General features: G+C 39.0%; 1 protein-coding gene across 2 annotated transcripts; it reads left to right on the top strand.

The window, feature by feature from the left end:
• Window positions 1–5,188: 5,188 nt before the first annotated feature.
• LOC140752755 (chymotrypsin-like elastase family member 2A) lies at window positions 5,189–19,210 on the top strand. Of its 2 annotated transcripts, none has more exons than XM_073087101.1 (9): window positions 5,189–5,237; window positions 10,762–10,883; window positions 11,808–11,937; window positions 12,344–12,495; window positions 13,881–13,996; window positions 15,429–15,578; window positions 16,134–16,260; window positions 17,235–17,354; window positions 18,626–19,210. In XM_073087101.1, exons 1-9 carry the CDS (start codon window positions 5,204–5,206, stop codon window positions 18,866–18,868), a joined length of 1,194 nt encoding a protein of 397 aa, XP_072943202.1. In that variant the 5' UTR covers window positions 5,189–5,203; the 3' UTR covers window positions 18,869–19,210. The 2 variants fall into 2 exon arrangements, with proteins under 2 accessions (XP_072943202.1, XP_072943201.1); XM_073087100.1 differs by lacking the exon at window positions 5,189–5,237 and adding an exon at window positions 7,852–8,010.
• Window positions 19,211–19,357: the final 147 nt, after the last annotated feature.

Raw genomic sequence — 19,357 nt, 5'->3', positions numbered from 1 at the left:
TGTGTTTCGGCTTTGGGTAAACCCCTTTTAGCCAGAGTTATTGAAGTTATTAAAGGTAGAATTATATATCTATGTAGTATGTAGTAACTATGTAGTATTTATATATCTATGTATGTATAGTATAATATGTAATGTTTTTAACATCTTTATATAAGTCATAGATTAGTAAAGATACTTCGCCGCCTTGAAATTGAATGAAGCCACAAACGGCTTATTAGTAAGTTCTTTTTTTGAATTCTTGACTAATAAAGCCATTTTTAGAGAAAATTTACCAATAAATAACTAATACTGCGTAGTTGACATAATAAATAAATGATTATTTCAAATATTTTAGGGACATTTTAGCACGGAGACGTGGCAAAACTTTTTTACGCAACTATTTCAATTCTCAAAACTGGGTACATTTTCTTGTTAGGAGTGAGTAATCTTTACTAATCTATGATATAAGTACATACATATTCTACCATTCTGCACCCTCTATCCACTCACAGGTCTGCTGGAAGAAACTTCTTACAGAAATAAGCAGTGCCTTTGTACATACTATTTCTTTATGTGTTTTTTTTCTTGTATCTGTATTATGTGTGTATAAATAATAAATAAATAAATAGAACTCGCTGTGGTTCGACTCCGGCGGCACCACCGCCACACCTGTTTCTGTTATAACCGCAGTGTTAAGCGCTGCTGTGTTCTCGTTTAAAGTGTCGAGACATACTTTTCCGAGACAATCCTGCTCAGTCCTTTGGGGTAGCAGCGCACCTGTGGCCGACCTCAGGTAGGAATGTAATATTATCTAGGGTTGATTACAGATGTCCATGGGCGGCAGTAGCCACTTACTATCAGGTGGACTGCATGCTCGTCTGCTACTCCTATATTTATTATAAAAAATGGAGATTTTTTCGCCTAAGTACATACCATCTTTCCAGGAGTGTACGATGTTTTGAAGGCAAAATAAGAGAATTTATCTGTTAATGTACGAGAAAACAATCTATAGTTGGCAACTGCCTGTGTGTATTCTGTCTTGATTTAACATTTAGTCTTTATTTCATTCAAATCATCTACTCTATCAAAGTTATTATAATTTAAAGTCAGTGGTAATGTTAGTAATGCCGTATGCGGAGCGAGTTTCATACAGGAGCGCATACAGCGCCCCCGTGGACCGGATCGGAACTAAAATTTCACAAGGGTGGGTTGCATCATGTAACTTTAATATTTACAGAAGCCTAACCAACCGTCAAATCCATGGTTAAAAAAATAATTCGTTGCACCATTTTAGTTGAGGTTGTAATTACGTCATAACTAATACTTAACTTTAACCGCTCGATTTCGATCGGTTAAAGTTACTGTATTTGTCAACTTCCCTATCTGTCAATGTCCTCTAAAATTGCGGTGACAGCGACACAAATGACGTTATGATAGATCAATTGGTGCAACACAGAATTCTTACATTCCATCGCTACCGTCAAAGTTACTGTTATATTTAACTTTAACGCAAACTTTAACCGGGCTTTCGATGCAACCCACTCTAAGTTTCAAAAACGGAACTATAACTCTATCAAAATTAAATTAAAAATTTAAAAATAAATGCATTCTATTTATATTTGTAAAATGAAATGTCGTTACAATTGACTAGTCAGTTTTTTAAAACTCATAATGCGAAATTTTAGTTCCGATACGGTCCACGGGAGCGCTGTGTGCGCGAATTCGTAAACGTTGAACGTTTTCGAGCAAACGTAAAAACTCATACTAAGAGCTTGGTAGATGGCGTTATACAATTGACGTCATAATCTGTTACCATGCGAACGAAGTTTGTAAATATAATTAGTTTTACGTGTGTTACAAACTAAAACTAATTTATAAAAACTAGCGTGAACAGGGCCGGATTTGAAAGAAGGATGACGGAGCTTCCCCGGGGCCTCCACAAGAAAGGGGCCTCACAAGACAAAAAAAACTAAATATCTGTAACGTATTTTTTTAAACTGATTTTTTGCAATGTTTGCTGATAATATTAACTCTTAACTATTATAATAATTACATTCATTTATTATTACCTACTTTTGTTAAAATAATTTTATTATTAGGGCGAGCGAAGCGAGTCCTCTATAATTCGAAAATCTTGCAAGCTTTCCATCCCTTTTTTGAAAAAACTACAGGGCTTATAAATTTGAAACTTAACATAGTTACTTAAGGTCATGTCTAGATTGGACCAACACGATTGAAATAAGGTTTTGTACACAAAGAAAAAACACTTTTTTATCAAATTTAAATTTAGTGTAACATTGATGGCTGTATGACTTGGATTATTTTTGTTTAAATAATGGCAGAATAAAAAAAACGTCATGATGAATGCAGACATTTATGACATAATTATGTCAATCAAAAATATGAAAATGCTAACGTGGCAGCGTTTCACCGAGGTTTCACCGGTGTATTTTAAAAGCGTTTTGTTTCAAGTTTTTCTTTGTTTTATAATATAGGAGTAGCCGACGAGCATACAGTCCATATGATGGTAAGTGGCTACTGCCGCCCATGGACATCTGTAATTAACAGAGGTCGGCCACAGAAGCGCCGCTCCCCTGAGGACTAAACTGGAACGTCTCAGATAAGTTTTTTTTTTAATAATATATGAGTAGCAGACGAGCATGCAGTCCACCTGTAGTAAGTGGCTACAGCCGTCTATGGACATCTGCAATCAAACCCAGATAGGATTACATATTCCTACCTGAGGTCGGCCACAGATGCGCCGTTACCCCTGGACTAAACTGGACTAAGCTGGAACGCCTTGAAAAAGCATGTTTCCCTTACCACACTTTTCGAACCAGAACACAGCGCTGCTGTTATGAGGCAGAACTAGGTGTGGCGGTGGTGCCGCCGGAGTCGAACCACATAGGGTTCTACCACCTTAATTTAAACTATCCGTCCGATTTATTAAGTGTCAAAGAAAAAGTTAATCTATTTACAATATGCGTACCGAAAATGTATCTAATTAATTACTATTAATCCATTCATATAAAATTTACGTATCATCGTATGGTAGGTACATCAATATAGCTCTGACAACTAAGTATAGTATAGCCATATCTTTATGAATTGTATTCTCCAGGTTATACTGGTGTACTTATAGACTGTAATACTGTAAAGTTTCATTCAAATCCGATTAATATAAGGCACAAACATCCATCAATACTCACAAACTTTCGCCTTTATAATATTCGTTGGATATTATAATTATGTTTTGACGCAGTGCAGTTTCAAAAACTCCACATATCCGATTAATCTAAGTTTTTGTTTACAGTGGGAAATTATAAAACGCTCAAATAAAAAAAAAACTTAGCGACTGATAATGATATACTGTTTTAATAACTTGCGCGACTACATTACTAAGTGAGCGACTGGAAATATAGAGAGGCAACTTTAGTATTAAGATAGATTAGGTTTTTGTAATTGAATTGGTTAGGTTAGGTTGGAACATATAAGACAATATAAAACGAAGCGAGCAGGGCGCGACAGCGCCCAGCGAGCGGGTGGGCCCAATCTGTATGAATTCAGACAATATTCTACTTATTATAGTATTTTTCAAAGTGATTTTTGTATTCGAAACACTTTATTTAAAACAAAATGCTGCTCATTATTAAAAAAAAAAAACATTTGCTAAATATTGAATAAAACGCAGGACGTAATGTTTACACTTAGAAAAATATTAGGTCGCTCAAATTAATGTTTGTAAGTTGCTGTTCTGTTGATTTCTCGTCACTCGCAGCCAGTTGCTCCCTTAGTAATACTATAACCAAAATTCATTATTTTTGTCATTCAAAACTTTTATTTGCAGTCACTCGTTTAAATACTACCCGTTTAGAATCCATCCGCAAATTTCATTTCCATAGTCAAAAAATACTTTGTTTGTGACAAAAAGCCCAGTGACAAATTTACAATTTAGCGACTATCACATTGTGTTTTACGGAAATTCGTTCCTGTATTGTATAGAATTGGTTATGTTAGGTAGAAACATAAAAGAAAATACAAAACTAATTGAGCAGGCCACACACATAATTCATTAATTTAATTCATAAATTTAATAGTTAATTTAACAATTGATAAAAATGTTATTTAATAGAATTAATTAGTAGCTCATTCGCAGCTTTACGGAATGTATCCCTCGGAGCTTTAGTAAATTAAAGAAGTCGTGGTGAATTCAACATTCACTGATAAATGACCCAAATCGACATGAAGAGAATAATAAAGGTCATTCACCATCTTGTTGATTGGTAACAGACCCCAGATTAGCTTATAATGTACTGCGTTTCAGACATCCACAATAGCTTATACCTATATATACTTAAAAAATATTTTTTGCAAATCAGACGCAATAATTTTATAAGTATGGCGGAATTTAAATTCAAGAGTAAAAAGATACCAAGGATAAATATCAAAAAAATTACAATCCCAAAAAATGGATCTAATGTAAGTTATCCACCACAAGCATTTAAAGTGGTTCTGGTTCTGGATCAAAGGTAGCTTTGCTCTTCATAGGTCTTCTGATGAAAGGTAGATTTAATAATTTATTGTTAATTAATAAGTGACCACATCATCTTTGATATAGGATCTTAAACTGAATATACCATTCACGATACGCGAGCCCTTATAAAGCTGCGCTTTTTGCTAGTTAGTCAATATTTTTTAAAGAACTGACGCCAAAAATAATATTCCTTATTCGAAAAATAATAAGGGGCCCCCGTTCCTACATCACAGGTGTCCCATAACTCCGAATTCGGCCCTGAGCGTGCAGGAAGTAAATAAGGAAAATGATGTAATATTTACTGAATACATCACTAGCATATTACCTCCGACTTTGTCTTCATCTTTATTATATTACTAGTTTTTGCCCGCGGCTTCGCCCGCGTTTAAAAGAAAATAATATGACATATAATCGATTATGATATGAAAATAATCGATTTTTTTTGGTCTAAAAGATCTATTCTCCGATTAATCGATCTTAGATCGCCATCCCTAGTTCCCGTGGGATTACAGGGATAAAAACTATCCTATGTCCTTTCTCGGGTCTCAGACTATCTTCGTATAGTTTCATTAAAATCGGTTCAGTGGTTTAGGCGTGAAGAAGAGACAACCAGACAGACAGACAGACATACAGAGTTACTTTCGGATTTATAATATTAGTAAGGATAAATACAAACTGGGTTGATGACGGATGTCCATGGGCGGCAGTAGCCATGTACCATCAGGTGAATATATTTGCTGCTACTCCTACATTATAAAAAAGGGAGTAGTTATCCGCGGCGTTCCAACTTAGTCCACGGTAGCAACGTATCTGTAATCGCTTTTAGTTAGAACTCCTATCTGGGATTGATTTCAGGTATTAGCGGCAGTAGCCACTTATAGTTCGCACCAAACTCCAGTCCGCTCTGAAGTTGTTGCGCGCAGGTTTAGTTAGCATATACTACGTAACGTAAGGGCACACTAACGCAGCTATGTACCCGCAGGCGAGAGCAGGCAGCGGAGGGTGCCGGGGGGTCCCGCGCTGTCTTCGTTCCACTAGTATTTACAATTTGTGGTTCGACTCCGGCGGCACCACCGCCACACCTATTTCTACCTAATAACAGCAGTGTTAGGCGCTGCTGTGTTCCGGTTTGAAGGGTGTGGTAAGGGAGACAGACTTTTCCGAGGCGTTCCACCTTAGTCCTCAGGGGTAGCGGCACATCTGTGACCGACCACAGATAGGAATATCTAATCCTATCTGGGGTTTATTACAGATGTCCATGGGCGGCAGTAGCCACTTACCATCACGTGGACAGCATGCTCGTCTGCTACTCCTATATCATAAAAAAATCCTATTGTGATGCGACTTGTTTCTATATTCGGAGCGCATTAGCAGTTTGGCGCGGACTATACCATAAGAGACATAGATTTTTATAATAAATTGCAATAACATGGTGACAACACTATCCAGGAGCCAACTGTACAAATAATTATACAAAATTATTTAATTTTCGAGATATTTCATAACATTATTATTATAATTTATAACGTACTAACATCTGTACAAACACATTTTTATACATATCATCTGCAAACATAAGTACAATTGGCCAAGTGTGAGTCGAATGCAAATGGAGGGTTCAGTACCACCAAATCTTATTATTTTATTATTTTTTTTTATTGTTTTCTAATTTTTTCTCCCTTTTGCGGGGTTAATCCTTCAGACACACGGGTTTTTCACCTATTATTATTATTGATATATTAATTGATATCACAGCAGACAGAAATAACTGCGTTGAAAATTTCAACTGTATTCTTTGTTCTATTTTACTAGCTGACCCGGCAAACGTTGTGTTGCCATATAAATTAAAAAATGTTAAGGGTAAACAGCCCTTATCACTAGGGGTATGAAAAATAGATAGTACCCGATTCTCAGACCTACTGAATATGCATATAAAATTTAGTGAAAATCGGTAAAGCCGTTTCGGAAGAGTACGGTAACTAATATTGTGACACGAGAATTTTATATATAGGATTTATCTAGTATATAATATTCTATATTATGTATCTGTATCTATTCATGTAGTATATACTCTTCGATCACTAGTGATCGAAGAGTATATAATAAAGATAATTTCGGTTCAAAAACCGAAAAATAGTGGTCTTTTGTATGGCGAACCGCACTTATAAAACTTTATAGAGTTTCGTACCCAAAGCGCAAAAACGGAACCCTACTAAGACTCCTCTGTCTGTTTGTCCATCTGTCTGTCTGTCGTAGGGCTCTATCTCTTGAACAGTTACAGATCGACGTTTTTTTTACAGATAATGTAAAACGGTGGCTGCTATACTAAAAATAAAAAGTTAAATATATTTTATTTAAAAAAAAAATAAGTAATCATTTTAAGTGTCTATCTATTACGGTTCGGCAGATAGAGCGCTAACAGACGGGCAGACAGCGAAGGCTTAGTAATAGGGTTCCGTTTTTATTAGGGTCCCATTCCCAAAGGGTAAAAACAGAACCCTATTACAAGACTTCGCTGTCTGTCCGTCTGTCACAGGGCTATATCTCCGGAACCATAATAGATAGACACATGAAATTCTTACAGAGGATGCATAACGGTGGCCGCTATAACAACAAATACTAAAAATAAAATAAAGTTGAATTTTAAAGTAGGTCTCCATACAACAAACCGGTATTTTTCGGCATTTTTATCTAACTTTTAAACCGTACTAAGACAAGCAGTGATAGCCTAGTGGTTAAGAAACTCGGCCTCTCAATCGAGGGGTCCGAGGTTCGAATCCCAGGCACGCACCTCTGATTTTTCAAAGTTATGTGCGTATTAGAAATTAATTATCACTTGCTAAACGGTGAAGGAAAACATCGTGAGGAAACCTGCATACCTGAGAGATGTATAAAAAAAAAAATCTCAAAGGTATGTGAAGTCTACCAATACGCACTTGGCCAGCGCGGTAGACTATGGCCTAATCCTTCTCATTATGAGAAGAGACCCGTGCCCAGCAGTGGGACAGTAATGGGTTGATGATGAAGACGGTTGAAATTTTTACAATCCATTTACTATAACTGGTATTACAATAAATACAAATAAGAACCATAAAACATATTTTAATATAGTTATTTTAATTTTGTTATATATGTTGTTTACGTATCAATCATCATCACCCCAACGCCATCTATGGTTGTATCATATAACTAAGTATTGTTGAAAATATTAAAATGAATAAAAATAAGTAAAAAATAATGAATGGTGGTACGGAAGGCTCCATGTGTGAGTTCGACTTGTACTGTCGAATTATTTTACCCTTTTGGTACGGAACCCTAAAAACGAGTATATATAGTGTATTTCTGGTTCAGCTCTGTCTTATATTCGGTGGTACCGATATGAGTCTGTTATCATTGTATTTATAATAATATATTTCCGTAAAATACAATGTTTAATACAAAAATAAAATTATTATTGCTATTTTTCGGTGTTTGTGTTATAAATGCAGTGAATATTGGTAAGTCATTTTATATTAAGTATAGAAGCTTTATCTTTATATATATATTTCTTATGTGCGTGTGTATGTCACTGAACTCATCCTAAACGACTCGACTGATTTTGATGAAATTTGTTGTGTGTGTTCAAGGGGACTTGAGAATGGTTTAGATTCACAATTTAGTCCGTGGGAAAAGGTTTTTTTAATTAATTTTTAATTCGTAAGTAGTTTTAGAATCGGAAACTATGCATTTGATCAAGTGATGATCTTTAGCAAAGTTTTTGTCCAAGAGCCCACGAGGGTTTGGGAGTTGGTAAGACCAATTTTCGACAGATGGCACCACTGTCATTCCAATGCAGGTACAAATTTTTCGTTTTATGTATGTCATATTATTTCTTTAAAATGCAGGCGGAGCGGCGGGCACCACTAGTCTTATATATAAAATTCTCGTGTCACGTCACAATGTTAGTTACCGTACTCCTCCGAAACGGCTTTACCGATTTTCACCAAATTTTATATGCATATTCAGTAGGTCTGAGAATCGGCTACTATCTATTTTTCATACCCCTAAGTGATAAGGGTTGTTCACCCTTAACATTTTTTTTATTTATATGGCAACACAACGTTTGCCGGGTCAGCTAGTTTTCTATAATATAGGAGTCGAACGATCATTCAGTCCATCTGATAGTAAACTGCCGTATGTACATCTGTAATCAACCTCAGATTACATTAGATTCCTACCTGAGGTTACCACAGTTTGGCTACAATAAGGACTAAGTCGGAACGACACGGATAAGTATGTCTTACCACACTTCAAACTGGAACACAGCAGCGGCTAACACTGCTGTTATAACAGAAACAGGTGTGACAGTGGTGCCGGAGTCGAACCAAAGGGTTCTACCTTCGAAATAATTGTGCAGTTCACCTGATAGTAAGCTACTGCCGTATGGACATCTGTACTCAAGCTCGGATTAAATTCCTACCTGAGGTCGGGTACAGAAGTTTGGCTACAATGAGAACTAAGTTGGGACGCTTTATAAGTATCCCTTACCACCCTTCAAATAGGAGAGTTTTCCAGAGAACCAGATAGTTTCAGTTTACCGGTGTGCACTAAGCTTAACAGTACCCTTACCATGAGTTTTCAAAACATCCCACAATTTTACGTTACGTTTAATCAATCCATTATTCTGTTCCGTTTGCTTCAGTAGACTGAGTAAACGTAACAATAAGTGCTCAAGTCTTTTTGTCTGCCTCACATGTTCGCAAAAAAGAGAGACAAAACATAAAGCGCCATTTTGTGTTAGACATTTAATGTTACGTTACTGACACTATACTTCTGATACAATCCGCTAGGGGCGCTGATGAGAATTTATATGTGCAAATAAGTAAACAAATAACAAAACAGTCATATTTGTCAAAACGTAAAAACTCATGGTAAGGGTACAGATGGCGTTGCTAAGATATCCGCTCACCATCAAGTCTACATTTTTGTTCATTCCTTTAAGTTATAGGAAAAATTGACGCGGATTTTTTTTGTCAATATTTAATTTGTCATGTTTATTCAGTTGTTTTAACCACTATGGCATAATTGTCATGGTGACAAATATTGAAAACCCCTTCTATAATGTACGTAAATGTCTACTGATTCCAAAAATCGTATTATTGCTGCAATAAATTCAGTATTGACGAAAATAACAGCATATTTCTATAATTATTTTGAATTAAGCGCGAAAACGCTGGCGGGTGTCATGGCGTCCGTTGGTGACGTCACACTAGATCATCCCATACAAAAGTTCAAGCAATTCAGTGACATACTCAAAAATAACGTCATTCGCGCCCCGATTAGCGTTTCAGACAAGATGGCCGACTGCACAATTTTATACTTTTATTTTATTGAAAATATAATAAATCTTAAAGATATTTTTTGGTCATTTTGAGAATCCTTTCAATGTATTATTTTTACTTAGATCATTTATACCTTGATTTTTAATACTGTCATCATGCCAATTATATTACCCATCATACAATTGAATGTAGCAGTGATAGTTGAAACGGGCCTCTTGGTCGAGGGGTCCGAGGTTGAAATCCCAGGCACGCTCTTCTGATTTTTCAAAGTTATATGCATATTAGGAATTCATTATCACTTGCTTAAACGGTGAAGGAAAACATCGTGAGGTTAAAATAAAGGTATACATATACCTTTTTTTTACGAGGGGGAAACCTTCAAAAGGTACCCGACGACGTGGGAGCGACGCCGGGTTATGTGGGATTTTTACCGCACTAAAACCCCCCCGGTGGCCGTCCTCAACGCTTGTTAGAGAACTCCGGGATCTCTGAGGGAACACAACCGGAGTCCTCCAAGCGCGATGCCCCGATCAGGCTCTGCCCTGGGGGAGCACTTTTGGCTCCTCCCGCACCATCTGGTGTTTACGACGGTATGCGACCACACATACCGTCGTCCTTCCCCGGGTTGCTTGCTGGACGGTTCGAGCTCCCACTCTTGCCGCCCGCAACCCTGGAAGCTCCCTTTTAGTTGCCTCTTACGACAAGCAGGGGATACCATAGCCCTATTCTATTCCCGAGACTAAAGACACGAAATCTAAAAAGAAAATTTTTCCAGGGTATGTAAAGTCTACCAAAACGCACTTACCCAGCGTTGGACTATAGCCTAATTCTCATTCTGAGACCCGTGCCCAGCAGTGGGACAGTAATGGGTTGATGATGATGATGATGATGATGATTTATGTAAGCATGTTTTTTGTTTGATTACAGGCGATGAATGTATATTCTACGATGACTCCCGAAATGAGTCTGTAGACGCCGTGTGCGAAGAGACCACGAGGTGCAAGGAATTGCTGAAGACTATTGATGGTGGGAACCGTACCATGGGACCGGTGTGTAGCTTTTGCTTCTTTTTATAATATAGGAGTAGCAGACGAGCATGCAGTCCCAGTGGTAAGAGGCTACCGCCGTATGGACATCTGTAATCCAATTAACTAAGTGATTATTTGACTGACAAAACGGTGTGGTCTGAAGTTCCAGCTCCACATGTACCATTAGGTTAAGTTTGACATTATAAAAAACATTTTTCAAAAGATGTGTGTTATGAAGTTTCTTTCGCCGCTTCTTCTCCATAACGAAACACCTTGTGAAGTGGTGGTAGTTGTATTGCAGTCAAAAAGTGCTCTGTAAAGAACCTATTTTGAATAAAACATTTTGATTTTGATTTGAATGCCAAATATGATTCCTACCTGAGGTCGGCCACAGTGCTACCCCTGAGGACTAAGCTGGAACGCCTCGGATAAGGTGGTAGAGCCCTTTGTGGTTCGACTCCGGCGGCACCACCGCCACACCTATTTCTACCTAATAACAGCAGTGTTAGGCGCTGCTGTGTTCCGGTTTAAAGGGTGTGGTAAGAGAGACAGACTTTTCGGAGGCGTTCCAGCTTAGTCCTCAGGGATAGCGGCGCATCTGTGGCCGACCTCAGGTAGGAATATCTAATCCTATCTGGGGTTAATTACGGATGCCCATGGGCGGCAGTAGCCACTTATCATCAGGTGGTCTGCATGCTCGTCTGCTACTCCTGATTATAAAAAAAAGTTGGTTGAGGCTTCCAGTCTAAAAAGTTGATTTTGATTTTACAAAATTACAAACCTGTCATAGAATTATTCGCCTGTACCTGTACCTGATGCACATGTCATAGATTGTTTGGTTCTGACGACGTTTTTAGCAACTGTGTTTGGAGGCCCCCCCGGGCCGCCCCTTCCGTATTTAGTCCACTAGAACCTTTATCTATCTTTATCTTGTTTCATTTGCAGGTATGTTTCTACAGCGCTTCGAAGACAGGAAACTGCTGTCCAATTCTGGGACCGAAGCCTGACACATACTGTGACCAGATGCCCCCGAAGCCCAGCTTCCCCAGCCAAGGTCATAAAGTGGCCTGGACAAGTAAGTAAACAAGCATCAGACGGAGTAGCAGACGAGCATGCGGTCCACCGGATGGTAAGTGCCGTCCATGGACATCTGTAACCAACCCCAGATAGGATAAGATTTCTGCGTGAGGTCTACCACAGGGAACAGATACCTTGAGGACTAAGCTAGAACGATTTGAAAAAGTATGTCTCCCTTACCACACTTCAAACCAGAACACAGCAGCGCTTAACACTGCTATTGTAACAGAAACAGCTGTGGCGGTGGTGCCACAGGAATCGAACTACAAAGGGTTCTACCATCTTTATTTTTGCGGATCCTTTCAATATATTGTTTTTACTCAAATCATTTACTTTCTTCGATTTTTAAACCTATTGTAATGCTTTTGTATTTTTTAATTGATTAATAAATCTTCAATTTTCAGAATGTATTCAAAACCAAAGGCAGGTGACGTGCAAAAAGGACAAAGATGGTAAAACCGTGTACTTAGTCCTATCAGTAGGGTGTAATCTAGAATTCAATTACAGTCAACGACCCGTTCGGCAATTCGCGGGAACTGGTGAATTCCCTCACATTGTGAGTTGCCCAATCCATATTTTTATAATATAGGAATAGCAGACGAGCATGCTCCTACATGGTAAGCTACTGCCGTAAGACATCTGTAATCAACCCCAGATAAGATTATATTCATACCTGAGGTCGGCCAGCGCCGCTACCCCTGAGGACTAAGCTGGAACGCCTCGGACAACTATGTCTCTTACCACAGCTTAAATTAGAACAGCGACGCTTAACAATGCTTACTAGGCAGAAATTCATTGTTGAAGGTGGTAGAACCCTTTATGGTTCGACTTCGGTGGCACCACCGCCACACCTATTTCTACCTAATAACAGCAGTGTTAGGCGCTGCTGTGTTCCGGTTTGTAGGGTGTGGTAAGGGAGACAGACTTTTCCGGGGCGTTCCAGCTTAGTCCTCAGGGGTAGCGGCGCATCTGTGTCGAGCTCAGGTAGGAAATCTAATCCTGTCTGGGGTTGATTACAGATGTCCATGGGCGGCAGTAGCCACTTACCATCAGGTGGACTGCATGCTCGGTAAAAAAAAACATTAGAACACAGCGGCGCTTAATAACGCTTATTAGGCAAGAATAGGTGTGGCGTTGGAGGCTTCTCAGCTTTCTGATGTTTTCCTTCACGATCAAATTCTTTGGGTTTCTCCAATGAAAGATTTGAATCCAGCTAGTTATTTTTATTTAATTCCAAGACCTCCACAAACATCATCCTTGACACACACGCCGCTTCCCGCCATAAAAACACTTTTTGTTTTTTTTTTTTTTAATCACGAATACAGCGTCACAGCCCATTAAATATGTGGCCAGCATTATTTTTTTTCCAGTGAAAGGTTTTACACTAATTATAATTTAATCTATACTACAATAATAATAATATTATAAAGAGGAAAACTTTGTTTGTTTGATTGTAATGAATTGGCTCAAAAACTACTGGACCGATTTTAAAATTTCTTTCACCATTCGAAAGCTACATTATCCACGAGTAACATAGGCTATATTTTATATGAAACATATTTGATAAATAGATTTTGAGGCGGTACAAAGTTTGCCGGGTCAGCTAGTTTATTTTTATAATGTTGAACTAACGCAGTAAGGTATAATAATAAATGTGACCTTGCAATAGCAAGTGATAATTAATTTCTAAAGATGACGAGCTTTTGCCCGCGGCTTCGCTCGCGTTACGAAGTAATATTTTCATCCCCTATTTTATCCCCTTGGGGGTAGAATTGATCAAAATCCTTTCTTAGCGGATGCCTACGTCATAACATCTACCTGCTTGCCAAATTTCAGCCCGATCCGTCCAGTGGTTTGTCTGTGCGTTGATAGATCACTATGTCAGTCAGTCACCTTTGAGTTATATATATTTAGATGACTCTAGCCTTTAATCTTTTACAGGCTTCCCTGGGTTACAAGGACGATAGTCCAAGTGGTATTGCATGGCTGGCCACTGGATCCCTCGTCAGCGAAAAGTACATCCTAACTAGTGCTAGTGTCTTAGAACATGGGACTTAGTAAGTTATTCTAATAACACATAAAAATACTTTTTTTTAATGTAAATATTTCTAAAATAAATAATAAACAAAGAATGTACAATGTAGAACGAAATATAATAATAAAAATAACAACTACGCACAAACTAACCCCCCCCCACCATACAAACAGAAAAATAGAAAATTATTGGCCAAGTGCAAGTCGAAAAAAATTCATATACTTATTATTTTTTAAGTTAAGATCAAAATTACTTTTTTTTTTTTTTTTATATAATATAAGAGTAGCAGACGAGCATGCAGTCCACCTGATGGTAAGTGGCTACTGCCGCCCATGGACATCTGTAATCAACCTCAGATAGGATTAGATATTCCTACCTGAGGTCGGCCACAGATGCGCCGCTACCCCTGAGGACTAAGCTGGAACGCCTCGGAAAAGTCTGAAACTTCGCAACAATCCGCTACATATATGTGTAATAGTGCATGGATTTCCGCAAAGTAACGCCTGACACAATTAACTATTTATTTTTATTAACTATTTATTATTTTTTATTATTAGTATTTGTTATTATAGCAGCTTCAAGTAAATGCGTTGTGTACATTTGACCTGTCTACCTGTCTACGGTTAAAAGCTAAAAACGTCACATAATAGCGATTCTTGTATGGCAACTCTCATTTATTGTCAACTTAATTATTTTTAGTATTTGTTTTTGATGTGAAACATCTATAGCCGCACGTAAAACCGATTTCTGGCGTGGCGACGCATGCCGTGGCGTCGCCACGCTATACGATGGTATATATATACAGTCTATATGCAGTGTGGCGACGCGTCGCCATGCGCAAAAATCGTAATATTTTATTTTATCATTATGACATATTTAGTTCCTATCACAATATGTTCTTTTCTGCATATTACTTTTACAAAATAATGTCGATGTTTCACATCTGCCAGGCGTCCCGTGACGGCTCACATTTTTTTAGTATTTGTTTTTATAGTATTCTTCCTAATCCTAATCCTTCTCATTCTGAGAGGAGACCCGTGCCCAGCAGTGGGACAGTAATGGGTTGATGATGATGATGATGTTTTTATAGTGGCCACCCTTATACATACTCTATAAAAATTCAAGTGTCTATCTATTACGGTTCAGGAGATAGTTCTGTGACAGATGAACAGACAGCGTAGGCTTAATGGGATTCCGTTTTTACCCTTCGAGTACGGAATCCTAGAAAAGACACTTCATACTATCACAGCCCTAAGACAGTAGAAATGTACTATTCCTAAGATTCCCTGTGTCGTGGGTGCCATTGACACACAAATACACAAACACCCAGACCCAGAAAAGAAATCTTTACCATTTAGATGTCTGACCGGGGATCGAACCCAGGACCCTTTGCGCGCCAGACCGTCCCATCGTGGTTTCTGCTACCTAACATGTAATTCTGACCTTTTTTCTAGCGGTAGTGTCAAATTCGCATTATTGGGTACTTCAACCAAAGCGGACACGAAAAATGGTAAACTTATTGACATTTCTCGAAGAATAGCCCACGAGGACTACGACAGCACGACCAAGGAAAACGATATTGCATTAGTGGAATTGGTGAAGCCGTGAGTTACTTTATTTGTTCTTATAATACAGGGGTAGCAGACGAGCATGCAGTCCACCTGATGGTAAGCTACTGCCGTATGGACATCTGTAATCAACCCCAGATAGGATTAAACATTCTTACCCGAGGTCGGCCACAGATGCGCCGCTACCCCTGAGTATTAAGCTGAAACGTCTCAGAAAAGTTATTTTTACTTTTTACGCACATATCTTCGAAAAATCATAGGCGCCTGGGATTTGAACCTTGCACCCCTCGATCAAGAGGCCGAGTTTTTTAACCACTTTTTTAACGCTTTCTACACTCACAGCCCCACACTAGGATTCCCTGTATCGTGAGTGCCATGGACAAACAGAGACAAATACACAAACACCCAGACCTAGAAACAGAAACCTAAATTCACCATTTAGATTTCTGGCCGGAGATCGAACCCGGGACCCTCTGCGCGTCAGACCGGTATGGAGACCGCTCTGCCACGCGGGTCGTCAAATCACTAGGCTTTCACTGCTTTTTTAGAATTTGACTTGATGACGTGAATCTAAAATTTCATTATTTCCAGGGTATCCTTCTCGGAGTTGATTCGGCCAATCTGCTTACCGGTAGCCGGTATCGAATATGGCGATATTCGTCATGTGTGTGGTTGGAAGGCCGAGAGGGAATATGACGTCACACGATCATTAATGAGGGTATGTTCATTATAATTTTAAGGATAGAACTCTTTGTGGTTCGACTCCGGCGGCACCACCGATACACCTGTTTCTGTTATAACAGCAGTGTTAAGCTGCTGTGTTCTGGTTTGAAGTGTGGTAAGAGACATACTTTTTCGAGATGTTCCAGCCAGCTTAATCCTAATAGCTTAATCTCAGCTAATTTGTGGCTGACATTAGATAGGAACGTAATCCTATCTGGGGTTGATTATAGATGTCCATACGGCAGTAGCTACGCACCAAATGGACTGCAATCTCGTTAACTTCTGCTATTTAATAAACTGCATCTCTTCAAAAAAGGTGAAAAAAGAGTTCTCATCCAAAGCCGATGCATTGACGAGTCCTCTGGTGTTACAAATGATCATAGGCGGCGTTGACTACTTTCCATCAGATAGCACGTCTGGCTAATTGTTAGGCTAAACAATAAAATAAAAAGTCAATGGACAATCCTATCTAATCCGAATGTGTCTGTGTGTCACACTTTCACGTCTTTTTTTTATAATATAGGAGTAGCAGACGAGCATGCAGTCCACCTGATGGTAAGTGGCTACTGCCGCCCATGGACATTTGTAATCAATCCCAGATAGGATTAGATATTCCTACCTGAGGTCGGCACAGATGCGCCGTTACCCCTGAGGACTAAGCTGGAACGCCTCCGAAAAGTCCGTCTCCTTACCACACCCTTCAATCCGGAACACAGCAGCGCCTAACACTGCTGTTATTAGGTAGAAATAGGTGTGGCGGTGGTGCCGCCGGAGTCGAACCACAAAGGGTTCTACCACCTTTAAACTACATAACCGATTGTCATGAAATGTACACGCGTTGTCAGGGGTTCAGAAAAGGACATAGGGTTTTAAGGATAAAACCCCGAAAAGTACCGTTCCCGAGGGATAGATAAAAACGTGTGATCGCGAGCGAAGCCATGGGTAAAAGCTAGTAAAATTATTTTTCAGAGACACTTTCGTGAAATGAGCCCAAGTGTGTGTACGAAGAAACTTCGCACAGAAGAATTGGTTTTCAACAGCAAGAACATGATCTGTGCGTCTGGTGTCATCAACGATTCTTCTTCCGAGGTGAGATAATCTGATCATCAAGCCATCAGTGCCCCGCTGGGCACGGGTCTCAGAATGAGGATTAGGCCATAGTCCACCGCGCTGTACAAGTGCGTATTGGTAGACTTCACATACCTTAGACATTTTTTTTATAATCTCAGGTATGCAGGTTTCTTCATGATGTTTTCTGTCACAAATTAAGCGAGTTATAATTATTTTTACAGGCAGTGATAGCCTAGTGGTTACGAAAGTCGACCTCTCGATTGAGTGGTCCGAGGTTCAAATCCCAGGCAAGCACCTCTGATTTTTCGAAATTATGTGCGTATTAGAAATTAAATATCACTTTCTAAAACGGTGAAGGAAAACATCGTGGGGAAACCTGCATTCCTGAGAGATTTATAAAAAACATCTCAAAGGTATGTGAAGTCTACCAATACGCACTTGTCCAGCGCGATGGACTATGGCCTAATCCTTCTCATTCTGAGAGGTCTCCTCTCAGAATGAGAAGGATTGTGCCCAGCAGGATTGTGCCCAGCAGTGGGACAGTAATGGTTTGATGAAGATGAATTATTTTTTACCCCGCACGTAACTTTGAAAAATCAAACGTGCGTTCATGGGATTTGGGTTAGATATTTCTACTACCTCAGTCAGCTGGGACGTCATACCCTCCGGGTCTCTCATGTGCTCAGGCAATGTTAACATAAGGGCGGTGGGCACAGAATTTCGGGTCTCGAGGATACCGTCTTTGCCCGGGCAGATTCTCAGGTGGTAAATACCCCCCGGATTCTTGATATTTATTCATAATAATATAATGTTGTTTAAAACATAATAGAATAATGAAAAAATATATCATCCCCCTGTTGAGGGGGTGACTCGGTACTTATGCGTCGCTACCGAGCGAACGGTCGGCCTCCTGGTGGTCGGGGGTCGCCAGTCCAGGGAGTTTCCGCGGGAGCGGGCGCCCCCCAGGTGGTCGATCGTGTAGGGGCGCGAACCCCTTTAAATGGGAATATGGTCCGGCCTCCGCCCGCTCATACATTGAGCGTGTCTCTACTACCTGGGGTCGATTACATACCTATGGGCGGCAGTAGCTTACCATCAGGTGGACTGCATGCTCGTCTGCTACTTCTATATTAAAACAAACTTAAATTCCGTTGTCTGTCCGTCTGTCACAGAGTTCTATCTCTCGAACCGTAATAGAAAGACACTTGCATTTGCAGATTACGTCTGCAACTCTTAATTATATAAAAAGTTTAATAAATAAGCTAAATATTACGTTTAATCTATTTCAGACTGAAAGAGGAGCACCCTTGATGTCCAAAGTATTAAACAGCGAGTTCACTTGCAACTACATCATCAACGGTGTTCTGTCAGCGAGTGGCCGTGGTCTCAACGCTCCTGTGGTGTACACTAATGTCTCTAACCATATAGACTGGATAGTCCAAAACATCTGGCTTGAAGAATATGAGAGAGATAGGTTCACAAATGAGACGGACATCAAATATCTAAATATTTTACATTCAATTCAACTTTAAAAGGTTTTAAAAGGTCGTGGAATCGAACGAGTTCATTTAAAAAAATACACCCTCTATATTATTCCACTATCTGATAGTGTTGCTTATAAGGATTAAATTCTGGGAAGTAATGTTATGATAAATGATACATGAACTCGTTCAACTCCCGGCTAGGGAAAATATATTTTAAAAAACTAATGATGCAGTTTTAGTTTTTATCAAAATCAGCCTCGTAACTCCTTTCAGCATTTTCGCTAATCCTTATAGTTTCGGATTTGGCCCTGAAGGCCTATTTGAAAAAATCACCCTGTGTATCTATATCGTCAAGACACCCATCCCATCCTAATTAAAACACACATAATATTTACCAAACTTCAAATAAAGCAATAAATAATCTTATTTTTTCCTTTTATTATTTTCCTTATACAGATAAAAAGCATCAATATTGAAAAAACACACCATACCTATAAGTCGTTATTCTACTAAAGTAAACATCAAGAATTACATCTC

Source organism: Epargyreus clarus, unplaced genomic scaffold (assembly GCF_041222505.1).
Source record: "Epargyreus clarus isolate Ecla_fem2 unplaced genomic scaffold, WU_Ecla_fem_2.2 ptg000025l, whole genome shotgun sequence".
NCBI classification, from domain to species: domain Eukaryota; kingdom Metazoa; phylum Arthropoda; class Insecta; order Lepidoptera; family Hesperiidae; genus Epargyreus; species Epargyreus clarus.
Note: the sequence above shows the minus strand (reverse complement) of the source record. Positions and strands in the feature narration are given on the sequence as shown.

Excerpts from the sequence above, each read along its gene's own strand:
- LOC140752755 (XM_073087100.1), top strand. The coding sequence starts at position 7,941 with ATGTTTAATACAAAAATAAAATTATTATTGCTATTTTTCGGTGTTTGT. Across the intron at positions 11,938-12,343 it reads TCATAAAGTGGCCTGGACAA|AATGTATTCAAAACCAAAGG; the intron begins GTAAGTAAACAA and ends TTCAATTTTCAG. Across the intron at positions 12,496-13,880 it reads CTGGTGAATTCCCTCACATT|GCTTCCCTGGGTTACAAGGA; the intron begins GTGAGTTGCCCA and ends AATCTTTTACAG.